Source organism: Heterocephalus glaber, unplaced genomic scaffold, assembly GCF_053883595.1.
Source record: "Heterocephalus glaber isolate CG9 unplaced genomic scaffold, H.glaber_assembly_v1.0 deba00001444, whole genome shotgun sequence".
NCBI lineage: Eukaryota > Metazoa > Chordata > Mammalia > Rodentia > Bathyergidae > Heterocephalus > Heterocephalus glaber.
Genome location: NW_028258297.1, coordinates 4,074,954 through 4,102,294, shown reverse-complemented (window position 1 = coordinate 4,102,294; position 27,341 = coordinate 4,074,954). Strand labels below are relative to the sequence as shown.

At 40.5% G+C, this 27,341-nt stretch overlaps 1 protein-coding gene across 1 annotated transcript in view; it reads left to right on the top strand.

Annotated features, from left to right (window-relative positions):
• Positions 1 to 27,341, top strand: part of Atxn10 (ataxin 10) — a 159,213-nt gene that overhangs the window by 23,605 nt on the left and 108,267 nt on the right. Inside the window, exons 3-5 of the mRNA XM_004845396.2 lie at positions 7,971 to 8,053; positions 17,757 to 17,853; positions 20,544 to 20,702. Of these exons, the coding sequence (XP_004845453.1) occupies positions 7,971 to 8,053; positions 17,757 to 17,853; positions 20,544 to 20,702 (339 nt within the window). The remainder of the gene's footprint in view (positions 1 to 7,970; positions 8,054 to 17,756; positions 17,854 to 20,543; positions 20,703 to 27,341) is intronic.

The following is a 27,341-nucleotide window of genomic DNA, read 5'->3' as shown; positions in this document are numbered from 1 at the left end:
TATCCAGTCTCCAGTTGATGGGCATTTGGGCTGTTTCCAAGTTTTAGCTATCACAAACTGTGCTGCTATGAACATAGATGCACATATATCACTGTGGTATGATTCTTTTAATTCTTTGGGGAAGATCCCCAGCAGTGGAATAATGGGGTCAAATGGGACTTCCAGTCCTAGTTCTTTGAGGTATCTCTGTACTGATTTCCACCGTGGTTGCACCAGTCTACACTCCCACCAGCAGTGGAGCAGGGTTCCTCTTTCCCCACAGCCCTGCCAGCATTTGTTATTGGTTGATTTCATGATAGCAGCCATTCTTTCTGGAGTGAGGTGGAATCTCAGCATTGTTTTCATTTGCATCTCTCAAATGACCAGTGATGTTGAACATTTTTTCATGTATTTATTTGCTATTTCTATTTCCTTGTCTGAGAAATGTTTGTTCATTTCAGATGCCCATTTTCGGATTGGGTCTTTAAATTTGGGAGGTCTGATCTTTTTAAGTTCTTTATAGATTTGAGATAGTAGACCTTTGTCTGAGGAAAAGCAGGTAAAGATTTTTTCCCACATTGTGGGTTGTCTCTTCACACTGCTGGTGGTTTCTCTTGCTGTGCAGAAGCTTTTTAATAAGAAGAGATCCCACTTGTTGATTGTTTGTGCTAGTTCACGGGCAACTGAGGTTTTGTTCATAAAATCTTTTCCTACACCGATGTCTTCAAGAGTTCTACCTAACCTCTGTTCCAACAGGTTCAGCGTTTCTATTTTAATATTTAGTTCTTTAATCCATTGATTTTAGTTTAGTGCATGGCGAGAGATATAGGTCTAGTTTTAATCTTTGACAAGTTGAAACCCAATTTTTCCAGCACCATTTATTAAAGAGGCTATCTTTCCTCCAGTGAGGGTATTTGGCTCCTTTATCGAAGATAAGATGGCTGAGTGTGTCTGGCGTTGTTTCTGCATCTTCTAATCTGTTCCACTGGTCCTCAGGTCTGTTTCTTTGCCACTACTATGCTGTTTTTATCACAGTAGCTTTGTAGTATAGTTGCAGGTTGGGGATTGTGATACCCCCTGCCATGTCTCTGTTACCTAGAATTGCTTTTGCTATTCTGGGTCTCTTCTTGTTCCAAATGAATTTTTGGATTGTTTTCTCAAGGTCCATGAAGTATACTGCTGGGATCTCAATTGGAATTGCATTGAATCTATATAGCAGTTTTGGAAGTGTGGCCATTTTCACTATATTAAATCTTCCTACCCAGGAGCAGGGGATGTCTGTCCATTTTCTGATATCATCTTCAATCTCTCTTTTCAGAGTGCTATAGTTTTCAGAGAAGAGGTCTTTGAGTTCTTTCATTAGGTTGATTCCTAGATATTTCAGGTTTTTGGATGCTATTGTGAAAGGAATTGTTTGCCCTATTTCTCTCTCAGTGAGTCTGTCATTCATGTAGAGGAAAGCTATTGATTTTTGTGTGTTGACCTTGTATCCAGCTACTTGACTGAATTTGGTTATTAAGTCTAGAAGACTTTTGGTGAAGTTCTTGAGGTCTTCTATATAGAGTATCATGTCATCTGCAAATAATGACAATTTGACTTCTTCATTTCCTATCTTTATTCCTTTTATTTCTTTCTCTTTGTCTAATTGCCGTGGCTAATGTTTCCAAAACTATATTGAACAAGAGTGGTGATAGTGGACATCCTTGTCTTGTTCCTGATTTTAGTGTGAAGGATTTCAGTTTTTGACCATTTAGTATGATATTGGCTGTTGGTTTTTCATAGATGGCTTCTATCAGTTTGAGGTAGAGACCATCTATTCCAATTTTTTTAGCATTTTTATCATAAATTCGTGCTGGATTTTGTCAAATGCTTTTTCTGCATCTATGGAGATAATCATATGGTTTTTGTCCTTGGCTCCATTGATATAGTGTATTACATTGATTGATTTGCATATGTTGAACCATCCCTGCATCCCTGGGATGAATCCCACTTGGTCAGGGTGTATGATCTTCTTGATGATCTTCTGCATTCTATTTGCCAGTATCTTATTAAGGATTTTTGCATCTATGTTCATTAGTGAGATTGGCCTATAGTTCTCCTTTTCGGTTGGGTCTTTCTCTGCTTTGGGGATCAAGGTGATGCTTGCTTCCAGGAATGAATTTGGGAGTATTGCTTCCCTTTCAATTTCATTGAAGAGTTTAAACAGTAGTGGCAGTAGTTCCTCTCTAAATGGCTTGTAGAATTCAGCAGTGAAACCATCAGGGCCCGGGCTTTTCTTAGTTGTTAAGTTTTTAATTACATTTTCAATTTCATTGGTTGATATTGGGTTGTTTAGAATTTTTAGGTCTTCTTCATTCAACTTTGGTAATTCATATGTATCTACGAATCTGTCCATTTCTTCTGTGTTTTCCATCTTATTGGTGTATAAGTTCTGGAAGTAGGTCTTGATGATCCTCTGGATTTCTGCAGGGTCTGTTGTAATTTCACCCTTTTCATTCCTAATTGTATGGATTTGGGCCTTTTCTTTCCTTTCCTTTTTCTGATAAGATTGGCTAAGGGTCTGTCAATTTTGTTGATTCTTTCGAAGAACCAACTCTTGGCTTCATTGATTTTTTTGTATCGTTCTCTTAGTCTCCATTGCATTGATTTCTCCTCTGATCTTTATAATTTCTTCCCTTGTATGAGCTTCGGGTTTGTCCTGCTCTTCTTTTTCTAGAAGCTTGAGGTTCAGCGTCAGGTTGTTTAATTGGGCTCGTTCTGTTTTCCTAATATGCGTATTCACTGCTATGAATTTCCCTCATAAGACTGCTTTCATTGTGTCCCATAGATTCTGATATGTTGTATTGTCATTGTCATTTAATTGAAGGAACTGTCTGATTTCTTCTTTAATTTCCTCTGTGACCCACTGGTTATTCAGAAGTGTGTTGTTCAATTTCCACGTGTTCGTGAAATTTTTTGAGTTTCTTTTGCTATGGATCTCCAATTTCATCGCACTATAGTCTGATAATATACAGGGGATAACTTCAATTCCTTTGCACTTACGTAAGCATGTTCTATGTGTGAGTATGTGGTCTATTTTTGAGAATGACCCATGTGCAGCTGAGAAGAATGTGTATTCTGATTTTGTGGGGTGGAAGACTCTGTAAACATCTGTTAAGTTCATTTGTTCAAGAGTTCGATTGAGTTCTAGTATTTTATTACTTATTTTTTGTCTAGTTGATCTATCTATTTGTGACAGTGGGGTGTTGAGGTCCCCCACTACAATTGTATTAGGGCATATATGACTTTTCATGTCCGTTAGTATTTGTTTTGTATAGTTGGGCGCACTAGTGTTTGATGCATAGATATTTATGATTGTCATCTCTTCCTTTTGGATTCTTCCCTTTACAAGGATGTAGTGTCCTTCTTCGTCTCTCTTAATCAGCGTTGGTTTGAAATCTACTTGATCTGCCAAGAGGATAGCTACTCCTGCTTTTTGGGGGGTTCCTGTTGCATGGAGTATTGTTTTCCACCCTTTAACTTTCAGTCTATGAGTTTCCTTTTGAATTAAGTGTGTTTCTTATACGCAGCATATTGTTGGATTTTGCTTCTTGACCCATTCTGCTAGTCTGTTTCTTTTGATTTGTGAATTGAGACCATTAACGTTGATGGTTATAACTGAAACGCGTTGACTTATCATTGCCATGACTTTTTCTTTTTGTTCGGTTCTCCCCCTTTCCATTTAATTTCTTGTCATGCCAGATGGGTTCATTCTGCTTTGCTTCCTGGGGTTGTGATCCTCAATGTCTGTTCCTAGCATATTGTGTAAAATTCTTTGGAGTGCTGGTTTGGTATTCACGAAGTTCCTAAGGTGCTCTTTGTCATGGAAGTATCTTATTTCTCCATCAATTTTGAAAGATAGTTTTTCAGGGTACATCAATCTGGGCTGGAAGCTGTTTTCTTTTAGGGTTTGGAATATGTCACTCTAAGCTCTTCTTGGTTTGTGTTGGTTTGTGTTAAGAAGTCTGCTGTGATTCTAATGGGCTTTCCTTTGTGTGTGATTTGTTTCTTTTCTCTAACTGCTTGTAGAACTTTGTTCTTCTGTTGAGTTTCTGGAATCTTAACAATAAAATGCCTATGTGTAGGGTTTTTTTTTTATCAAGGCTATTTGGAGTCCTATATGCCTCACTTTAAAACAATTATATTTTTTTGAGCAAAATGTGCAAGTGGTAAAAGTTCAAATATTACAAAAATAAATATGACACCAAATAAAATAACAGCGATCCCCCAGTGTGGCCATCCAAGCACGGGTGGTGTATGCAGTGATAAAACCTGTATATTGCATGCAACTTAGGTTGGTGGAAATGAAAACGAACAATTAAAGATACTAGTTTTTCTGTCTGAATTTCTAGGATTGTGCTATCCTACAGTCACTGATGATTTTCACAGGGAAATTCCAACCATTTAGGGTATTAGCTCCTGAGTAACAATTTTCTAGTCCAAAAAGTAAGAGATTTTATTAAGAATTTTGCAGCCAACTTTAACTAAAGTCTTTATTTTTGAGCCAGTCAGGCAAGAATCAGATTACAAACTATGTATTTTTTTTCTGGTTTAAAAAAAAACGTTAGTAAGGAGTTAATCAAAAAACACAATGCCTCTCAGGCCTGGATCTTTATGTATGGAAGGAAGTGAAATACAGCAGAGCAAACTGGGAGTTCCATGAAGTTGGAGGACACACTTAAGGAAGACAGTTCAAAGCAGTTAGCTCTGCATGTGAATGTGACTCCTATTGCCGGGGTCACGGCACTGCTTCTATAAAGGGCCAGCAGGTGCATAAGAAGGCTTTGCAGTTGCTGTTTCTCAAGTTTCTCGACTCTCCCAGTGTAGGGTGAGAGCAGCCACAAACAGTATTAATGAGTGAGCCTGGATTGTATTCCAGTAAAGCTTCACTTTTGAACAACTGAATTTGGAATTTCATGAAATTATCAAGGTGTAAAGTTCTATCCTTTTGATTTTTTTCTCCCAAACATTTAACAACGCAAACACCATTCTTAGCATACTTTGCTGCAGAGAGATAGGCAGCAGGCCCAGTAGCCTGGCAGCCATCTGTCCATGTCTAATCAAGAGCAGAAGAGGTGGAACAGCCTCTTCCTGGAGGCAGTGCTGAGCTCTTTTCCCATGTCTTTAGTGTGAGACAAGAGGCAAGAAGCAGTGGCCCTGACCCCCTGGGCTTGGGGCATGGAGAGAACACCACAGACACGGTATCTCTGGCCACCACAAGTACCTCTCACTAAAACCAGGGCTTACCACAGGGTTCTGGCATTTGATCTGTGCAAAGCAGGAGCCTTCTCTTTAGGAGTCAATGTCCTCATGCTTCGGAGAAGTGAAGAAGTCACAGAGCTGGATTAGTTTCCTGTTGCTGCTGTAACAAATTGCCACAAACTTAGGGCTAGAAACAACAGAGGGTTTTTATCTTACAGCTCTGGAGTTCCAAAGTCCACAGTCAGCTCTCCTGGCCTACAGTCTGAGTATCTGCAGGGCTGGTTCTTTCTGGAGGCTCTAGAAGAGAATTAATTTCTTTGTCTTTTGCAGCTTCTAGAGGCTGCCTGCTTTCCTTGGCTCATGGCCCCATCCTCCATCTTCAGAAGCAGCAGTGCTAGGTGTGGCTGGAGCACATGTGACATCTCAGTAATCTGTAGGGAGACTGAGGCAGAGGGATTGCAGAGTTTAAGCAATCAGGGACTGCTGACTGGAGAACTCAGTGACTTTGCAATAACTTGTCTCAAAATTTAGAAAGGAGGGGGGATGCTGGGGATGTAGCTCAGAGCAGAGTCTGGGTTCAATCCCCATTACCACACATATACATACACAAAGGTACAAGAGTAGTGTGGCATCTAACAGATGTCTTTTTTTGACTCTGACCTTCGTGCTTCCATTTCATGAGGACCCTTACTAGATTCAGCCAAATCTGGATAACCCAAGATAATCTCTATCTCAGACCATAGTCATTTAATCACATCTACAGAGGTCTTGACACCAGCCAATTCGGATTCTCTGACACCAACTAGGTGTCTGACAACTCACTTCTGTTCTGACAGTCTGTGGGGAGTTAGTGGTATCAGATACAACGTAACTTAAAGGCTCAGTCCAGAAGACTGCTACCACTTCAGATGCCAGCTGCAAATGGAGTGCCCAGGCTGCAATTCTGCACGGCTGACTAAAAAACTGGGAGGGTTCAGTTGAGTCCCATGAGCCCCCTCAGGTTTGATGAGTTACTAGAAGTACTCACAGAGCTAAGGAAGCTGTTTACATGCTGTTATGCTTCCTATAAGGGATGCACCTCAGAACATTCAAGTGGGAGATGAGCACAGGACAGCGTGGCAGTGGGTGCCAGTCACATGCCCTCTCTGGATATGCCATCCTCCTTTCAGCAGCCTGGAAGCCCTCCAGACCCCCTTGTGCAGGTGGGATTGGTTGAATTACTGGCCATTCATTGGTAATTGAATTCAATCCTGGTCCCTCTCTCTTCCCCTAAAGGTGAAGTCAGGCCATCCACCCTTCTGAACTATGTCAGAATTACCTCACTAGCCTGAACTCTGGCAGCATGGAACAGGGCTTATTATGAATAACAAAAGATGCCCCTTTCATTGAGGAAAGTTAAAGGGTGTCCTGTGCCAGGAACCCAAGACAAAAACCAAATACAACTTTCTAATTATGCCACATTTCTTTTGCCACATAATACATTTTTACAAGACCAGGGTTTACAATATGAACAGCTTTGGTGGACCATTTTTTTGCTTACCACACAGTCTCTGGTTCCTACATCTATCACACATGTAAAATATACTCGCCCCACCCCAAGATACCCCAAATTCTCAACCCATTATAGCATTGACTCCTATTTAGCAGATCCGTAATCTCATCAGCTCTAGAGTTAATTAAAAATTCCCACGTTCCTAGGGGCTTCTTGCACAGAAACACAGATGAACAATCTGTGTACCTGTGAAACCAGGAAACAAATGTCCGCTCCCCAAGTACACCAGGCATAAGATGACAGCTGAACAGGCCCAGGACAGCAGCATAGGCATCCCCCTTCCCTTTTGCTTCCACTTCCTTGAGGGATGCAGTTCAGGGACTCTTGCCACTATGTGGCTGGGATCTCTTTCCTCCGGTCTCTAACGGCATGTGTCTCATTTCTTTCCGTGCTCCCCTCATCAGTCCTGCAGGGCCCCTATTTCTCCCAACACTCTGCTCAAGGCACTGTGGGCTTTTTTCAGTCCTGTTTCTCAGAGTTCTGTTAGCTTCGGTCCCTTGTCAAATTCTAAAGCCTCTTCTACGTTTTAGGTATTTGTTACAGCAGCACCCTGCTGCTGTTACCCAAATCTATATTAGTTTCCTTTGCTGCTGTAACAAATTCCAAAAACTCAATGGTTTAAAACAGCATGGATTGGCCCAGGGATTTAGCTCAGTGGTGCCACCAACTGCCTTGCAAGCGCAAGGTCCTGAGTTCAATCCCTGGCACCACAAAAAACAAAACAAAACAAAAACCAGCATGCATTTATTATATTACAGTCCTGGGATTCCAAAGACCAATAGGGGGTCAGTATGGCTGTGTTCCCTTCTGGAAGCTCTAAGGTAGAATCTGTTTCCTTGCCTTCCAGCTTCCAGAGGCTGCTGCATTCCTTGGTCCATATTTTGTATCTGCATTCCTTGGTTCCCCCTAGCTCTGATTTATAAGGATAGTTGTGATTATATTGGGCCCCCACATATCCAGGGCAGTCTTCCCACCTCAAGATTCTTGGTTTGCTCTTGTCTGTGTAGTCCTTTTTGCTGCATAGGGTGATATATCCCCAGGTTTGGAAGATTAGGATGTGGACTTCTCTGGAGGCTGTTACTCTGCCCACCACAGGAACTATTTGCCAGTTGTGTCTGCATCATGCATTAAATCATCATTTGAAATCCAGTTTTAGGAAAGAGCATGTCTAATTTTGTCTTTTTAAAACCTGATACAGGAACTTGGATACGATTGGCGTTGCTGTTGACTTGATTCTTCTGTTTCGTGAACTTCGAGTGGAGCAGGATGCCCTGTTGACAGGTAATTTGGAATTAGGTCATGAAGGATTTTATATCTCGGAAAAAGGCTTTAAACCAGTGCTTGGTTACATCATCCGTGGCTGCACATATTCTATATTTCATGAGATAGAGAAACGTCACTAGTGAGATATTAGCGAGTTATAAAGTTACAGTGACCGAATTGTGTTTCTTCCCTTCTTCCTTGTGCTCTTCCTCTTTATCTTCTCCTTTTTTTCCTTCACCTTCCTCCCCTTCTTCCTCTTCCTCTTTCTCTTCCTCCTCGTCTCTTTTTGGGGAGGGTAACAGGAATCAAACTCAGGACCTTGCACTTGCGAGGCAGGCAGTGGCACCACTGAACTAAATCCCTGGCCCTATCCTGAGCCCTTTTTATTTTTTATCTTGAGACAAGGTCTTGATAACTTGCTCAGATTGGGACCTGAACTCATGATCTTTCTTCTTTGGCCTCCCGAATAGTTGGTCTTACAGTTGTGCACTACCTTGCCTGACTTCTTCCTGCCTTGTTACACTGCAGTCTTCCTTAGTCTGTTCAGGCTGCTATGCAGTGTACTTAGCCTGGGTAATTGGTAAACAGTAGAAGTTTTATTGCTCATAATTCTAGAGGCTGGAAAATCTGAGCTCAGGGCACTGGATTCAGTGTATGGTGAAGCTACTCTCTGCCTTAAAGATGTCACTTTTTGCTGTGTCCTCACGTGGTAGAAAGGCGAAAGGCAAGAGCCCCCTCTGACATCTTTCTTACAAGAGTGTTAACTCCAGGACCTACTCACTTCCCAAGGGTCACTTATTCCGACCAAGACCTGGGATTTAATTTTAACATTGAATTTTGGAGTGACACAAACATTCGAACCATAAGGGGTCCTAGCTGGAATATGACTGTACCTGGAGATAGACTTTTAAAGGGGTAATTACAACGAGGATGTCAGATGTGTCTTTGGAAGAAGAGGATAGTATGATATAGACACAGAATAAAGAGCATGTGAAGATGAGGGGAGAAGGTGGCCGTCCAATGGCAAAAAGAAAGGTCACAGAAGAGGTTGTGCTATTGGTCCCTTGACCTTGGACTTCTAGGACCCAGAACTTTGAGAAAATAACCATCTGTTGTTGAAGCTGCCCAGTCTTTGCCTCTTCATGATGGCAGCCTGAGCAGTCTAATACATTGTCTTCAGATATTTATGGGTGTGGCAGGCTCTCTTGTAGGTTTGGGTACGATTCCAACAGTGACCAAAACAGACAAAAATTTCTGCCCTCGGGAGCTCACATTCTAGTGTGGGGAGCCAGATATAAAATCTGTTGAATAAGTTAGATACAGAAAGGGAAGTTAGTTCTGAGTGTTAGTAGCTGTTGATTAAGAGAAACACCAAGCTGCTTTGCTTGAAGAGCTAAAAGATTATTTAGACTATTTTAAATGTTTTTTAGTCTTCATACTCTGAACCTAAATACTTCTTTTGGACAAGGGTTATTATCTGAATGTTAAAAACACCAAGGGATTTTGTATATGACCTCTTGTCCAAGGAATTGAGATATTTTAGGATAAATCTAAATTATTTGATAAGAAAATCATAATGTAAATATCTAGTGAGTGTCTTTATGAGGTGTGATCAGAAATATGGTGAATGCTGCTGCTCAGTGCCATCCAACCAAAAGGCAGACTCATAAAAATGTTTCAGTGTGTCTTCATTCACCTTATTCACCCGATCCGACACTGATTTCTGGCTGTTCCCCAAAGTCAAAGAGACCACGAAAGGGAAATGTTTTGAATCGATTTCAGTATATCAAGGCAGCATGACAGGGCAACTAAAGACATGAAAGAGGACTTCCGAAACTGCTTCAGAGAGTGGCAGAACAATAGAGGAAGTGTGTTCGAAGTGAGGGGCAGTATTTTTAAAGGGATTAATGGAAATGTATCATTTATTGTAATAATTTTTTAAAAATTTAAACACTTTTTCAATCATACCTTGTATAAATTGATTTACATACAGTTTTTAATCCTTTTTCCTACTATATGAGGCTTGATTATGTTATTGTTGATATGCATGCTTCTCTTGGCAGGTGGTGAGAATTAGAGATGAGTCTCTTTTTACAGACACTAAAACTGAAGCTCAGAGGTGAAATTGTGCGGTAGAGAGGTGCTCCCTGACATGGTTTAATTTTTCTGTTTTGTGGTTACCTGGTGTTTTCATTTCAAATTCAGTTTGCTGAAATTCTTGGCTCTTTTTGTTTGATTTGTAAATCATGCTTTGGAAAATGGTAATTAAAAAATAATTACATCATCTAAGAATTACACACAATGTGTTTTTCTGAGCAACAGTAGTTTGTAAATATTTTCAAGAAATTGATAGGATGTAGAATTTAGTTGTCAGGTGTTTTTAAGAGGTTCTCTATTTAGAAGGATTTTTGTAGCACCATTTCATAATAAAATGGAAGCCTCAGGTACTCAAAATTGGGGCATTAGAAATCAACAACGAAGTCCCCGTTTGAGTATGTTGCGTGGCATGGCAGCTGTTTTCTGAGTCTGTGTGCAGGGTAGCAGAGTAGGCAAGTTGAGAATGCACCCTCTTTTACCATGGCTGGAAAACACCAGTGTGGTTGCTGCGTCATCGGCGGGGCTCAGCAGGAGTAAGTCTTCTGGGGGTGTGTTCTTTCAGCGGTGTATTCCTAAATAAAGAAGCAAGGCGGAAGTGTTTAAACACTGTTAGAGCCCAGCCAGCCCCTCCTCGGGTGCTCTGGATTCGGACCCTGCTCACCCACTCACATGCTCTTCTCTGGGAACCTTCCCCTCCTCTCAGCGGCTTGCAGGGTCCCCTCTGTCCTCCAGCTTTTGCGTCAGAATCTGAGGCTCTCTCCTGCTTTCTCTCTTAAAAATGTCTTCCTTGACTCCACACCCTCTTTCTGAGCCATCCCAAATCTCCTGTAAAAGATGTATTTAGTTTTTATGGTGCCTATATATGATACACAGTTATTTCATCCTTACTTCGCAGGTTACTTTCCAGCAAAGCAGGGAGATGACCCGAGACAAACTTAATAGAAACTGCTTTTAGGATCTAGTCTGTAATGGAGCAGTATGTTGGTTGGTGGCAGAGAGAGTAGATCTTTATCGACCTGTTTTCTGTTACATTTTAGTACCAGTTGTTCACAACTTAAGTAGTTGTGGTTATATCAGTTTATTAATTAGTATATTTTTGTGGACAGATTTTTATAACAGAATAATCCATTTTAAAGTGAACAACCGAGTGGCATTTAGTATGTTCACAATGTTGTACAAACATTACTTCTCCCTAATTAAAAATGTTTTCATTACTCCAAAAGGAAACTGTTTTCAGTAAGCAACTCCTCTCCATTTTCCCTTCCTGCAGCCCCCGATGACCACAGTTCTGCATTTGTCTCTTTGGACTTCCCCTATTCTGGATATCTCATAGAATAGAATCAGAATCATTTAGCCTTTTACACCTGACTTCTTTCACATAGTGTGCCGTGTTTTTGAGTTCCTCCGCACTAAGCGTATACATACATCAGAACTTTGTTCATTTTGGCTGAATAATACTCCATTGTATGGATGTATCATGTTCATACATTTGATAGATGAGGTTGTTTTACTTTGGCTATCATGGGTAATGCTGCTGTACATACGTGGTTTTTTTGTTGTTGTTTGAGTTCCTGTCTGCAGTTCATTTGGGTGTATACTTAGGACTAGAACTGCTGGATCATATGACGACTCTATATTTAACATTTTGAGGCGCCACTAAACTGTTCCTACCAGCTGAGCCATTTTACATTTTCACCAAAAGTGTATGAGTCTCTTTGTATCCTTGCTTACACTTTGTTATGGATTATAGTTTTCTGTGTGGGTGTGAAGTGATGGTACCTGATTGTGGTTTTATTTGCATTTCCCAAATGACCTACGATGTCAAACATCTGCATGTGTTCCTTGACCATTTGTAAATCTTCTTTGGAGAAATGTCTATTTATGTCCTTTGCTTAGAGCTTAATTGTGCTATTGTTTTATTGTTGAGTTATACATGTTATTTATATATTGCAAATACTGAGAGTTATTTTTAATCTATAGATCAATTTGGGGAGATTTGCCATCTTAACACTACTGAGTATTATAGTCCATAAAGATGGAGCACTTTCCATTTATTTAGGTCTTTAATTTTTCTGTTGTATCAGTTTTAAGTAGCTAACCTATGTTCAGTAGCAGAATTGGATATTACCAAGGCAAGAAAAAAATGAAAGTTAAATATTTCTTACCATCTTCTTGCAAAAGGTACTTTAGTAAAATTACAGAGTTTTATTTGGAATTCAACACTGAAATTTGGATTCAACAAGAAACTTAACATTTTTCATAGTGTATAAGTTCAAAGCTAATAGAAACAATCTTATAAGAAATCTTCTTTATAAAGCACCCATACCATCTTTTGATATTTTCTCTTTGAGAACCTTAGGGAGATTTTTAGCAGGGTAACTGTGCCAGTGCTTTGTTAACATTCTTAAGGTAAGAACAGTAATTACGTTGTCAGAATAATATTTAGTGTATTATTTTCAGAGAATAATTGCGGTGGAGTGACATATTACTCATCAAATTTTATGGAAACACAAGCATGAGTTATTTTAATTGAGTTATTGATGTTGTTTTTGGCCTTTATTCTTTCCTAATATGTAAAAATAACATTGAGATTTCTGAGGGGCTTTGTAACTTTTGCAATATTATTTACATAAAGATCAGTTGATAAGCTGTTTGTCATTTTACTTGCCTGGAGTTGTCTTTTCTGGTGTCTAGGACATCTTTAAACCTTTTCCTTCCCAGAATTTTGTTCTGATTCAGAGGGCCAGTCTTTATTTGCCTGGTGAATGGTTGAGTCTGTGGGCCAAATTATGTTGTTGGGATTTTTTTTTTTGTATGTTAAACTTTACACAGATTTGAGGATTAATATTCTAAAATATCCAGTAGAAATATAATTTTCTTTTAATATTATGTCTTACCTGAAAATGTTTTTCTATGAACCTTTAATATATTCTCATTATACACTAATTTTTAAAAACTTAGGAAAATAATCATTGTATATACAGGCTGTGAGAAACACTTAATTTTTTAATTTTTATTTTTTATTTTGAGACAGAGTCTTGCTAAGCCTCTCAAGTTGCCCAGGCGGGTCTTAAACTTGACTCCTCTCTTTCTTTTTTTTTTTTTTTGGTACCAAGGATTGAACTCGGGACCTTGTGCTTTTGAGGCAGGTGCCGGAACCACTGAGCTAAATCCCCGGCCCTTTCTTTTCTTTTTTGAAATAGGGTCTTGCTATGTAGTCCAGGCTGGCCTTGATCTCACTATGTAGTCACTGGCCCTTTAGTTGGTGAGGGATCTCAAGGAAGGGGCTGGGGCAGGGGACACTCGGGGATTGGGGAGTATTTTCAGTATTCCCCTCCTTGGCCTTGCCATCCTGGGACCATCTGGCTGGCCATGGGCTCTTTCAGTTCACAGGAGGGTTAGGGCCTCTGGTGCTGACTGAGGTTTGGCAGGACCCCTGCTAGCTACTTGTGCCTCCTCTGTAATCATGGAAACAGAAACAGTACCTACTTTGCAAGACGGTGAGGGGAGTTCACAGGGAGCCCTGTAAAGGGCTCGGGCTGTGTCAGCAACTGCTTAGTGACCACAGGTGCTGTGTGACTATCCTTGTGCAGCCGCAAGCTCACCCTTCCTCACTGTGCTGCGGTGCTTGGCCTGCGGTTCAGCCAGGGATTGGGAGGAGGAGATGGAGCCTGCTCCCAGGTCCTGTCCCCCAGTGGCAGCATGGCATGGAAGGAAGCTCCAGTGGTTCCAGTTGCCTCACCTTCTTGAATTGCAGCTGTGGAGAAGGCCCTCCCCCCTGTGCCTTGTCCTGGGAGACCTGGGTTATAGCTCTGCACCCTCCCTGCTTTCCTTTATTCTCCAGGTCTGAGGCTGGAGCTGTTTCCTTAGTGTTGGGCTCTTTGTTAGCCTCAGAGTGCTTTTCCGTTTAATTCCTTACATTACATTTTCTTTGCTAAATGAGCTGGTTTTGTGACCTGACTTGGTCCTGCCTGCTTTAGCTCTCTCTTGCTGTTTTCTAGGGCTTGTGCTCGATGCTGCTTCTCTTGCTCCTATTGGGTTCCTCTTTCCCAGTCATCCACTCTGCCAAGGAGGGGGAGACAGGAGACAGAAGCCCCTGCATCACTGGGACAGGGAAGGCTTAATGTAAAGAATGACTGCCACCGCCTTGGACCAAGGGATTGACTAGTAAGAGCTAAGGAGAAGGCTGAAGAGTCAGGAATCCCAGATCTAACCAGCAGCCTCTGCCCCTGCTGAGATGGAACGTCCTCCCCTGGGGCTGAGGTCACACTTCCTCGGAGAGGGAACTGGGTGGTGGTGAAGTCACTGAGAGGTGGAATTGGTGACTTGTGGGAAGTCTCCCTCCGGGGCAGGGCACTGTGTCAGCGGATGGCAGAAGTGCCTTTGAAGGACCCACCTTTATTGTCACAGTGCAGACAGTGAAGATTTATTTGGAGCTGAAAGGCAAAATTAAGAACTAGTGCCCACTCAGAAGTATTTTAAATGCATCCTGTGTAGCAGCCCCTGCAATCTCTTGCATATTATGGGCTTTAGAGAACCTTTAGCTCCTGTTGGTTTACAGCCTTACCATTTTCTGACTTTAAGTTGTGCTAGTCTGGTGGGTGTGGAGTAGAGCCTTTTCCCATGGGGCTGAGCCCCTTTTCATATGTATTTTTTGCCTTTTGAATCTTACTTTATGAATTTTTTTCATAATGCCTCTTCATTTTTCTATTGACTTGTCGGTCTTTTTAAGTGATTTATGGGAGCTCTTTTAATACTTACTGATATCCATCCAGTGGCAGTTATGTATTCCATGTATCTTTTCCTAGTCTGTGGCTAGTTTTTTTGGGTTTTTTCTCATATTTGAGAAAAAAGTTAATGTTATTAATGTTACCAATTTTAATATACTCCAGTTTATAAATATTTTTTAAATGGGTGCTATTTTATTTCATCTGTTTAAAAATCTTTCAGTGTTTTCTTTGTGAGAAGCTTTTGACTACTGATTCAGATTCCCTAATGGGTTTAGGAATCTTCAGTCTTTCTCTGAACATTTTACAGAATGTTTCAGTCAGTTTTTGTTAATTGTATTCTAAGATTTTGTGAATTCTTTTTTGTCTGAGTGGGTTATTTAGAAGTATATCTCTTGACTTTTAAACTTATGGGTTTTCTGATTATTTTGGGAAATTATGTCTACCATAATCACTATCGGTAAGTCAGTCCTTTAAAATTGCTTTAGAGTTGCGTTATGGTCCATTGTGTAGTGAAATGTTTTATGGCTTGCTATACTGTCCTTGAGAAGACTTGGTATTCTGCAGGGTTTTGTTGTTAGTGTTAAATTTTTCTTTTTCGTTCGGATTCATATATAATTACCAAATGGAGCTTTTGATAAGCCTGAGATAACATTTTTAGCTTATTGGTTGATGTAATCACAGGGATAAATCCTGAATGGAGATACTTGATAATTATGGAACTTTGGTTTAGTTCCTTAGCTCCCTGGGCCTTGGTTTTCTGTGCTCGTGGGTGAGGATAAAATCCCTGGTGTCCGGAATAAGGTTCAGAGCAGGTCAGGTAGAGTTTGCAGTTGGGGCACAGGAGCACACTTATGGTTTCATTTCGCTCATGGACGTCTGACTTTAGAAGCTCACGGTATCAACCCCCAGCACGCTGGTAAAGAGGGTGGTTGAATGGGCTTCACTGTGGTCCCTGTTTCGCACGCAACACCATAAGCTCTCACCTCATTCCCCGCGTGACTCTGCAGACAGCCTCTGTGTAGGCTGGTGAGGAAGCTGAATTTCACAAAGGGTAAAGTGCTTGCCCACGTTCACACCAAGTTGGGAATGGAACTGAAGTCTTTTTGGAAGGTGTTCCTAACAACTTTATTCGACTGTTTTATTTTACAGTAAAACAACAGACTGTTTTTTAGAGCGCTTTTTAGGTTCGCAGCAAAATTGAGTGGAAGGTACAGAGATTTTGTATCTATCCTCTCTCCCCCCATGTCCATAGCCTCCTTCACTATCAGCATCCCATGCCAGAGTGGTACATCGTTGTCACCAGAAGTCCATAGTTTATGTTAGGTTCACTGTTGGTGTTGTTCATTCTGTGGGGTTGGGCAGATGTCCAGTGACCTACCTGCACCACTACAGCATGGGGGAGAATACATTCATGCCCTAAAAATTCTTTGTACTCATCCTATTCATTCTTCTCTTTCCAATGGATTTTTTTTCTGTCTTTCTTAGTTTTCCCTCTTGCAGAATGTCATATGGTTGGAATCCTTTTCAGATTGGTTTCTTGAATTTAGTGATATATGTCTAAGTTTCTTCCATGTCTTTCCTTGGCTTAATAGCTCATTTCTTTTTAGTGCAAAATAATATTCATTGTCTGGCTGTGCCACAGATTATTTAACCACTCACCTGCTGAAGGACAAGTGCTGTCCTTGCTGCTTCAGGTTTTTGCACTTAGGAATAAAGCTATAAAAATCAAGCACAGGCTTTTCAGTGGGCATATGTTTTCAGCTCTGCTGGGTGAATGCCTAGGAGCACAGTTGCTGGATCATATGGTAAAATATGTTTAGATCTGTAAGAAATTGCCAAGCTGCTTTGCAGAGTTCCCACCAGCAGTGACTGAGATCTCCCATGGCTCCACACCCTCACTGGCCTTGGTGCTGTCTCTGCTCTGGGATTTTTGGCCAGTGTTCTGCAGTTTTATTTGTCTGCTCATAGTTGCTAAGAAAGTTATCTTTTAATTTTCCAATGGTAATTGTCAATTGTTTTCGTTCCTCTTTTACTTTTGTTAGTTTTTCTTCTATATATATTTGAGGCCATGTTATTAGGCACATTTCAATTTAAAATTGTTGTATCTCTTTGGTAAATTAAGTCATCATCTAATTATTATTTTAAAAAACTCTAATAATGCTTTTGGCATTACATTTTATTATGTCTGATTTTAAGAGCTCTATGACTTATGTTTTGGCTGTTATTTGACCACTATATCTTTTTACCACTCTTGAACTTGCAGTAGTTTTACAACCTTATGTTTTAAATATGTCTGTTTTAATTTTTTTTTCCTTTTTTTGTGTGTGTGGGGGTGTTGAGACAGGATCTGTGTGTAGTCCGGGCTGTCCTTGAACTTTCTAGGTAGCATAGACCGCCTTCTAACTCACTACCCTTTTGCCTCAGCCTCCTGCAGATATGTCTGTTTTAAATAGAATGTAGTTAAAATTTTAAAAATCCATTTTAAGTGTAGCTATCTTTTAATAGGAGTGCATATTCAGGATATTGAATGTAATTATAGGTATATTTATATTTACATTTATAGTATTTTTGGTTTTTGTTTTGTTTTGTTTGGGTACCACGGATCGAACTCAGGACCTTGCGCTTGCGAGGCAGGCAGTGGAACCACTGAGCTAAATCCCTAGCCCTACATTTATAGTATTTTTAAAGAAGTTAATTAATTTTGTTTAGAATATATGGCTTTGATGAGGCATTATTAACGTCACACCTAAAGTTTCACTATGGAGAGAACCTTTATATTTAAAAGAAACAAACAGAAACTTCTACTTAGTAACATGAGGACCGTGTCTTCTTCATGTGTACTCAGTCGTGTGTTTAATGAGAGACCTTTCTGTTTTCCTTTTCCGCATTCCTAGCTTTCCGCTGTGGCCTGCAGTTCTTGGGCAACATCGCCTCACGGAATGAAGACTCCCAGTCTATTGTTTGGGTGCATGCTTTCCCAGAACTCTTCATGTGAGTATACGGAAAGGGATTTTTCTGACTCCTGAAAAGACTGTAGTCACATCATTCCTTTATATGAAGTAAAAAAAAAAACAACTAGGCAAAACTAAGCTGTGGTCATGGAATTTAGGACAGTAGATGTCCTGGCAGGTGCTGGGGGTGGGTGGCAGCTAGGAGAGTGGTGGGCCCTGGCTGTGTTCTGTCTCAATCTGGGTGGTGGCTGCTAGTTCACTGAGCTGTAGGCACACTTAAGATGTGTGACTTTGACTGTATGGACTGTATGTCCATGTACTTTTCAAAAAGTAAGTCATAAAGTAAGTAGCGTTGCTGAGGACACCTGAATTTAACATAAAACATTAAGCTATGGGCAATGAATTAATCCTTTATATACTTACTATTTATATGCCTAGCATGATGCTATATGTTTTGGTAGGTATGGAGAATTGTATGTTGTAAATAATCAATTTGTCCATTTAAGGTGTGGATAACCAGTTTGTCTCTTAGTGGAAGAAGTAGGTAACCAATCATTATCAGTGTAAAATGGAGTATCCAGTCTATCAGTGTAAGGTGATATGGGTAATTAGTTTAGTTTCAGTGTGACAAGTGGTTAACCAGTCTGTTAGCAGTGTAAGAAATGGGTAGGTGGCCTGTTTTTCAGTGTAAGAAGTGGATTTTTTATCCATTTATCTAGATTGGATTCTGCATCTTTTCCTGGTGATGTACTACTTTTTAAAACTAGCTCTGTTGTTCATAAAAAGTTGAGCATGGGGATCAAAGGTAAGCAGATGGAGGCTGGCTTGGCAATGGGAAAGGCACTGTCTGGGGGCAGAAGGCTGAACTTCTAATCTGGACCGTGGTGCCCATGAATGAGATGATGCTCGTGGTGGCACCAGTGTAAGCAGCAGAGCAGCAGCTATTGTGTAAATGCCCTGAGTTGGGCATTTTCTGTATATCACCCTTGTCCTTCCTGCAACCCTGTAGATGAGAAGACTGTTCCTGTGTAGACAGATGAATGACCTGAGGCCAAGTGCTGGTACATGGCCAAGCCAGCAAGTGAGCCTGGCCCTGTTGTCTGGACCCACAGCCTCCCTGTTTACTATATAAGCAGCATGCTGCTGCAGGTCTATGCTGCCTCCCCCAGTTGTGTGGATTTTCTGGGCTCATCTGTGAAGTACTGGTGTAGGATCACACGGACTCTAATGCACTTCCAGCTCCCTGAGTCCTCACCCAAATTCCTGCACATAATTAGAGTTGAAGGGGTGTGTGTGTGTGTGTGTGTGTGTGTGTGTGTGTGTGTGTCTGCCATCGTGTGAGCAATAATAATTGAACTTAGGTAGAAGGGAAGAGTGATGAGGTTCAAGGTACAGAAATAGACATTACTTATTTTTGAAAATTCCTTCCTTTAAAATATTTTTGGCTCCTAACATCTCCTGAGTTTTGAGCTGCATGGCTAGAATACACTGGTAACTTATTCTCTAAGGTTCCATGCTTTGGAAGGAAAGGGACAGCAGAGTATACTGTAGTGTAAGGACTGATATACGGAGGATAAACCCAGGGTATAGTAGGGAAACAAAGGAGAAGCCCTTGAACAGAGCTATCTTAACAGTTTACAAGGTACTTTTATATTATCTTATTTATCCTCACTAAAGCCCTGTGAGACAGTTGGAGAAAGTCTTTTATTATGTTTCATTTTTTTATAACAGAAAACATACTGAAAGGTTACGTGATTTCACTCTACGCATTTATGAGACAATGTCAAATCTGAATTCCAGTTTTGGCAGGTACTGGCTCCATGCCATTGGATAAGTGAAGTTAATAGATTGTTTAATTGTAATCTATGGGTAATACCCTCCTCAGAAGAGTATTGTGAAATTTAAATGGAAAAGCATCCTGCCGTAGCACAGGAACCACGATAATATGGACAATTGACAAATCAGCAACTTTCCTAAGATCATGTAGCTGGCAAGTAGATGAGATAGGGATCACACTGAGACCCTTGACCCTGAGTTCTGTCTCTTGCCACCGTACTGTACTGTCTGTTCTTCAGATGTACCGTCTCTCATGACTACTGAAGGGTGCTTCTGGTCTTTGAGCTATCATTTTCTGCCTGAAAGTTTTTCCTTTCCTTTCTTTTCCTTTACCTTCTCTCCTTCCCTCCTCTTGTTTTGGTGCTGGGAATTGAACCCCTGGCTTCCTGTATGGTAGCAAATGTTCCACCACTGACCACACCTGAACCCAACCATTCTTGGTTTTTCTAACAAGAATGAGGATCATAATGTTTTATAAATGTGATTATTTTTATCTTTAATTAAATGTTATTTGGTTTTTGATTGACTCCTGTCAACAGCAACTTTTTGTGAATTTATTTTTGCTATTTTTACAGTAAAGTACTTGTTTCAAAGCATTATAAATCTTCATCAAATCTTTAAAAATATCAGTAAATCTGAATATCAGTAATCCTCACAAATATTTAGTACTCAATAATCCTTAAAAATATCAGTACTAAAGGGCCAGAGATTTAGTTCAGTAGCACCGCACCTGCCTTGAAAGTGCAAGGTCCTGAGTTTGATCCCCAGTACTAAAAAGAAAAAGTGAATAAAAATATCAGTACTGAATTTGCTAATGGGATCATTGTTATTTATGTTATAATCCTATCTTATGTCGCTGAATTGGACTAAAAATCTTATTTCTTTGTTTGGAAGGTCTTGCTTAAATCATCCAGACAAAAAAATTGTTGCCTACTGCTCAATGATCTTATTCACATCTCTTAATTCTGAAAGAATGAAGGAACTGGAAGAAAACCTCAATATCGCGATTAATGTCATAGAAGCTCACCAAAAGCAGCCGGAATCAGAATGGCCGTAAGTATCTTGCTAGAAATTTGATTGCATAACGACATCCTGAAAGGTCATCTTCCTTGTAGCGGTTTTAAGTAAAAATTTGAATTATCCTAACTAACACTTAACACTTAACATGTGGCCAACAGAACTAGAAAAGGTTTTGAGTAGATGCTGGTGAATCTGTGAAAGGAATGAAGTAGAGCTTGGCTTATGCCTTACAGGATTAGGGAGGTTGTGTATGGTGTGTGGAGGGGAAGGACACTCTCGAGGTGCCAAAGCACAGCATGCACATGCCTCAGCAGCCCTGGAGCACAGGGATCCGACATGGAGCCTGTATATAGTTCAACATGGAGGCCTCAGCATATAGTTTGTTGGAGACCAGAGCCTGACCTGTGCCTTGCACTGCTGGTCACATCGCTCCCCACACAGAATGCATCGTTTCTCTCTGGTTGCTTTGAAGATTTTTGACTTCTCAGAAGTGGTGTCTTGGCATGGATTTCTTTCTGGAGTTCCCTCAGCTTATTGAATCTATAGCTTTTCTCTTTCATGCAATTTGGGAAGTTTCTAGCCATCATTTGTTTGAATACTTTTTCAATTTTATGTTCTTTCCTTCTGGGATTCCACATCAGACACACAGGCCGAGGTGGAGGCCAGACTGCTGTGACCAGTAAAGCTGTGAGGTACAGCAGCCATTGGTGGCTTTAGAGTTTGTTCTTTAAGGGGACAGCGGTGAGAGCAAAGGGACCAGCTCCCTGCCATCCTGGTCCCACACACCAGAAGGGCCTGCATGACTGGCACGTGAATTGTGAGATGCCCCATTGTGGAAAAGCTGCATCTTGACCGCACAAAGTGGTTCTATTTTCTGAGAGGGCTGGGATGGAAAGGGCCTTTCCTCATCAGAACAACACCACACGAGAGTCTGCCTCCTGACAGCCTGCCTTAGGACCGAGTGCACCATGGAACGCAGGCCTCCACCCTTTCCTGTGAGGAGCAGCATAGGCTTTGCCGAGACTCTTCCTTCTCTTCTCTATAGGAATTCACACCTATAAATTTTCTTATAAAAACTGCTTTAGCATCCCACAATTTAGTATCTGATAAGTTTCACTTCAAATTATATCTCACTTTCCTCTATGCTTTCTTGAATCCATTGGTTTTTTAGGAGTTTGTCTAATTTCCACATATCTGTGTATTTCCTACATTTCCTTTTATTGCTGATTTCTAGTTTCAGGCCATTGTGGTTAGAGAACACATTTTATATGATTTCATATGTTTTAAATAGTAGTGAGGTGGCTTTATGGTTCACCATATGGCATACTAGGGGAACATTTCATGTAGTGTTGTATTTCAGAAGTGTCATATTCTGCTGTTTTGGGTAGAGTGCTCTGTAGATACCTGCAAAGTCTAGTTGGTTTATAGCGTTCAAATCTTTTCTTTCCTTGTGGTCTTCTGTCTAGCTCTGTTCATTAAGGGAAGTAAATTATTGTCTTTTTCTCCTTTCAGTTTCTTCAGTTTTTGATTCAGTTGTTTTCAGGCTCTGTTGTTAAGTACATATAAATATATAATTGCTATGGCCTCTTGATGAATTGACCTATTCTTACTATGAAATTCATCAAAATTTTGTTTACATTTTAATAGTCTTCTCTTGTTCCTTACAGTCTGTTTTGTTGTTGTTTGTTTTGGGGGTTTTTTGGTAGCAGGAATCGAACTCAGGACCTCGTGCTTGCATGGCAGGAGGCAGCACCACTGAGCTAAATCCCTGGCCCCCTTATAGTCTGTTTTTGAGGTGCATTCCTCACTGCAGTGAGTGTGCGGGGTGCCTCAAGCTGAGAGCCTTGAGTTACTGCCAGTCCCATTTGCATTCGTAGCTAAGGTTTGAACCTTTTTAGTCTTGGCCTCTTCCAGAGTAAACTGTTATCATTCTGTTGAAATTATACCTAATTGAAAATTATTTATTTTTCTGAAAATCCGTTTGTATTTTAATTACCATATGCAGACAAAAGTTGGACCATGAAATATGTATTACAATGTATTCGATTTAGAAAGTATCCCTCAGTGTGAGACTTAAGAAGATGGAATGAGTCTTTAGAGTCAGCTTACTCAGAAAAAATTTTTGTTGCTGAATTCTGTTTTATTTGCTAAGTACCAAGAGTCCATGAGACTGTGAGCTCCCTGACAGCAGATTTGTGTTGCTTGTTATTGGGTCCTAAGGTAGTACCTGCTGTATAATAAGCATATCGATGGCCACGATTCCTCTGGATCTCAGGCCATTTCAGGTAGCATGTGCACAGAAGGAAAGTTATTGGCTCACACAACCGAACAGTCCTAGGGTCATTCAGTTTAGGTATGTTCAGGAGCTGACATATCACAGCGTTCTGTCTCCTTTCCCTTGTCTGCTGGGTTTGTATTCACGCATGCTTTCTGCCTTTCTGCCTTCTTTGCTGGTTCCTGTTCTCTGTACCTGCCCTCAGACCACTGTCCTCTATCATGGCTCATTCCCTGGGTGATCTCGTCTTGTACTGCATCTTGAACTACCCCTTGATGTCCACATTTATGTTTCATATCTTGATGTTTTGCCAAGGTTCCAGATTTGCACATAGAGCTTCCTACTATGTGCTTCCAGTTGCTTCTCTAGCTTGTCAAGGGTAAATCTGCACTTTTGCTTCACTACCCTTAATACCTGCTGTAGTTCTACCAGTCTGTATTGTTTCTGAATATGGTGCCACCATTTATCCCTCACCAAGGCCCAGACCTGTGCAACTCAGAGCCCATGAGTTGCTCCTGATTCTTTTCCGCTTGCCCCTTAGACTCACCAGCTGTGTCTCAAATGTTCCCAGCTCACCTGCTTCATACCTCCTCTGCCAGGACAGCACCATGGTCCCCCATGTAGACAGGCTGCTGCTAGCCCCTTCTCACTTGTCTGTCTCTCTTGTCCTTCTGATTGGCACACAGTAGCTAGAGTGACCTTATAACAACTTCCTTAGCTCTTGTCACTCCCCTGCTTAAATACGCCCTCCATTGGCTTCCCAGGGCCTAGAAGCAAGGTCCTGTGTTGGCTCCTAGCTGACTTTGTCCTCTTGTTTCTTATGACTCACTCTCTTGCTCATTAGTTCCAACTGGCCTTACTGTTTTTGAATACCCGCTGTTTGCACTCTCCTGAATCTTTATACCTGTTCCTCCTGCTGCTCAATTATCTTTCTTTTGATCCATGCATGGCTAGATTCTCCAGGTCTCTACCCAGGTGCTGTTTCTTCCAGGAGACCTCCCTGGCACCTTACATTAAAGAGTTAATATTGTATGTAATTTATATCCCCTCCAAATCTGTATCTCTTTACTTCTCTTTATTTATTTGCTTCATGACACTCATCACTATAGAAAATAAACATTTTATTTGTTTCCTTATTTGTTTCTGGGATGTAGGATCAGATTCCTAAGCCCTGGAGTTTATCCTGATCATCATTTTATCTGTATCACCTAGAACAGTTGTTGGCAAACTACTGCCATGGTCCAAGTCCAGCCCACTGCTTGTCTCTATACATAAAGTTTTGTTGGTCTTCACCTAACATCAGAAACATGTTCCTGAAAATCAGGCATTCTGTGCAGAGGTGTAACTCCGGCTATTTCCTTTTAAAAAAAGGAATTTATAGAAATTATAAAATATTACTGTCTGCCCAGTTCTATTCAGATTGTTAAAACAGAACCAAAACTGAAATATACTCAGCATCAAAAAGAAACAAACTATTGGTATAAGCAGTAATTTGGGAAAAATCTCCTGGGAATTATGCTGAACAGGAAAAAAAAAAACCTTAAATGATATATTATTCCATTTATATAACATTCTTGAAATGAAAAAATTATAGAAGTATCAGAGATTGAGGAGGGATATTTGAGATGTAGATTGGTATGGGTGTAAAAGGGCCTCAGGAGGAGTCCCTTGCTATGTGTCTTAACTGTGATTATGAATTTATAAACCTTCTCATGTGAGAAAACCACATACAGTTTAACACACACACACCACACACACTCATACTGTAAAGGTAATGTGAATGGGGTCTTTGGATTTTACCAATGTCAGTATTTGGGTTGTGATTACTATAGTTTTATAAGATGTCACTCTTTGGGAAACTAGGTAAAGGCTACACTGAATCACTTCTTAAAACTGCATGCGAATCTACATTTACCTCAAAATACAAATGTTTAATTAAAAAGATACAACCCAAACCTAGTGAAACACGTAGGCAGGTAATACACTACCATGTCAGAATGTGCACTGCTTAGAACATTTCTTTCTGATTGTCGCAGAATTAATATGGTCATCAGCAGGCAGTTGCTTTGTATGCAAGAACCTCCTTTCATGCCACCAGAAGTGCTCCTCAAAATCACTATGCAATCCTGACTTTCTTCCAGTTGAATATGGAATGCAATTTGTGACTTTTTAAAAGGTTCTGGTGCATATCTTTTGTTTTGAAATGTTATATGGGATACTTTGGGATCTAAAAAAATCTTCCTCCATAAACCTTGTTATTGAGATGTTTGGGAATTACCCACAGGCCGAGACCAGCAGGCCAAGTGATCATAGACTGAAATCTCGAACTGTGAGCCAAAATAAGCCTTTTCTTGTTGTGTTGATTATCTCAGGTGTTTGCTACAGTATTGAGAAGGTGATTCACACACACAGTCCCAGTAACAGTGCCATTATAGTCGTGATTCACCTTCCTTTTTTTGGTCATTGCCATATTTCCTGCACCCTCCCCAGCCCATCTGTGGGAAAACTTTTCCTTCAATTTTTACAACTTCATCCCAGCACACGGGACTTACCCTTCCTTCATTGTGTTCTCAGTTCACTGTTAAAGTTCTTAAGAATTTTGTAAACATATGATCAGATCACATTTATCAAATATTTGTTAGTTTTGTTTACAAAGAAATTCTCTAAAGTACTTTTTCTGTTGCCCATTGTCTGGAAACAGTTTCATATATTTTACTTGTTTTTACATTATTTAATGTAGGAGGGTAAATTGTTACTCTCTTCTGCCCAGAAATAGAAGTGATAGTTATAAATTTTAACAGCTGCTTTCAGCCTTGGGCAGAAGGTATAGACAGACACAAAGTAGAAGTTAACCATCTTGGCAAGACTGCAGCATGTAGCCACTGTGACTTTCTCTTCCTCTGCATGTATCAAATTCACCAGTGCCGACCCTAAGCTGTGCTGTGGTGTAAGGGGTGGAAATCATGCAGAGTACAGTGGTACCTCAGTTCACGAACTTTTGTTCCACAATTCTGGGGAAGATAGCTGTGGTCATTTTGTCACCTGATGCAGAGTTTGTGAACAGAAGGAAAATTTAGCTGAATGCTTCTGTTGACGAGCTGAATTGTTTGCCAACAGAAGTGTTCACGAACTGAGGTATTACTGTATGTTCTCAGATCACAGAGAGCTATTAGAAAACCATAACAAAAAGTACCTAGAAAATTCCTAAATCTCTAGAAATTAAGACATCTAAATAATTGATTTGTCAATTATTGATTTGTCAAAGAAGTCAAAAGACAAAGGGTGGTAATGAAGGCACAACACTCTAGAATTTGTGGGATAAAGCAAAAGCAGCGTTTAGGGAAGTTTGAAGTTTTGGATACTGCAAACATTAGAAACCAAGAAAGATCTGGTATCGGTGACCTGTTGTGAATACTTCTGTTTGTAAACAATTCAGTTCACCAATAGAAGCATTCAGCAAAATTTTGCTTGCAAACTCTGCATTGGGTGATGAAATGGCTGTCTTTCCCAGAATTGTGGAATATCAGGTCCCTGATTCCAGATCTGTCTACCTACTTCCAGAAAGTAGAAAAAGAAGAGCACAGTAAATCTAGAGTAAGAAAGGAGATAGTAAACGATAAGGGCAGAAATCAGTGAAACAGAAAACAAAACCAGTGGAAAAATAAAAAATTGAAAAGTCACTTCTTTTAAAAGAACAACAAAAGTGATCAAGAAAAAAGAAGATATTGGTTGTGACTGTCTTGAAAGTAGCCACAGGTATCACTTCAATCTGCATCAGCTCAAGCCTGGCTGGAGGCGATGTTCTTTTGCTGAGCTGTTTCTGGGACCACTGAGGGCTGTTTTTGAGAAGCATGCCCAGCCCCAAGGGTAGTAGCTCAGGGCCTTGAATCCCTCTGGAACCCCTGTATTAGTCACTTTTGTGTGCCTGGGACAAAATATGTAAATGGCAACTTAAGGAGGAGAGGTTTATTTGGCTCATGGTTTCCATCGGTTCAGCCCTTGGTTGGCTGGCTCCAAAGCAGAAACTGTTTGGTGGAAGGGCATGGTGGAGGAAACACTGCTCACCTTATGGCAACAGAAAACAGAGAGAGAAAGGAGGAGCCAGAGACAAGAACATACCCTCCAGGTCACATCCTCAGTAACCCACCTTTTTCAAGCAGGCCCCATCTCCTAATTACACATTAAGCTCTGAACTCATCAATGGATTAATCCACCTATGAATATAGAACCCCCATGATTCAGTCACCTTCCCAAAACCCCACCTCTGAATGAATGAGACTTTTGGGGGACATTTTAGGTCTGAACCTCAACAACCGCTAATAATATTTGATTGCTTATAGTTCTTTGAACACACTGCTGTTTTTGTGTACAAGAAGGCTATTGAGAGCACAGAGGAG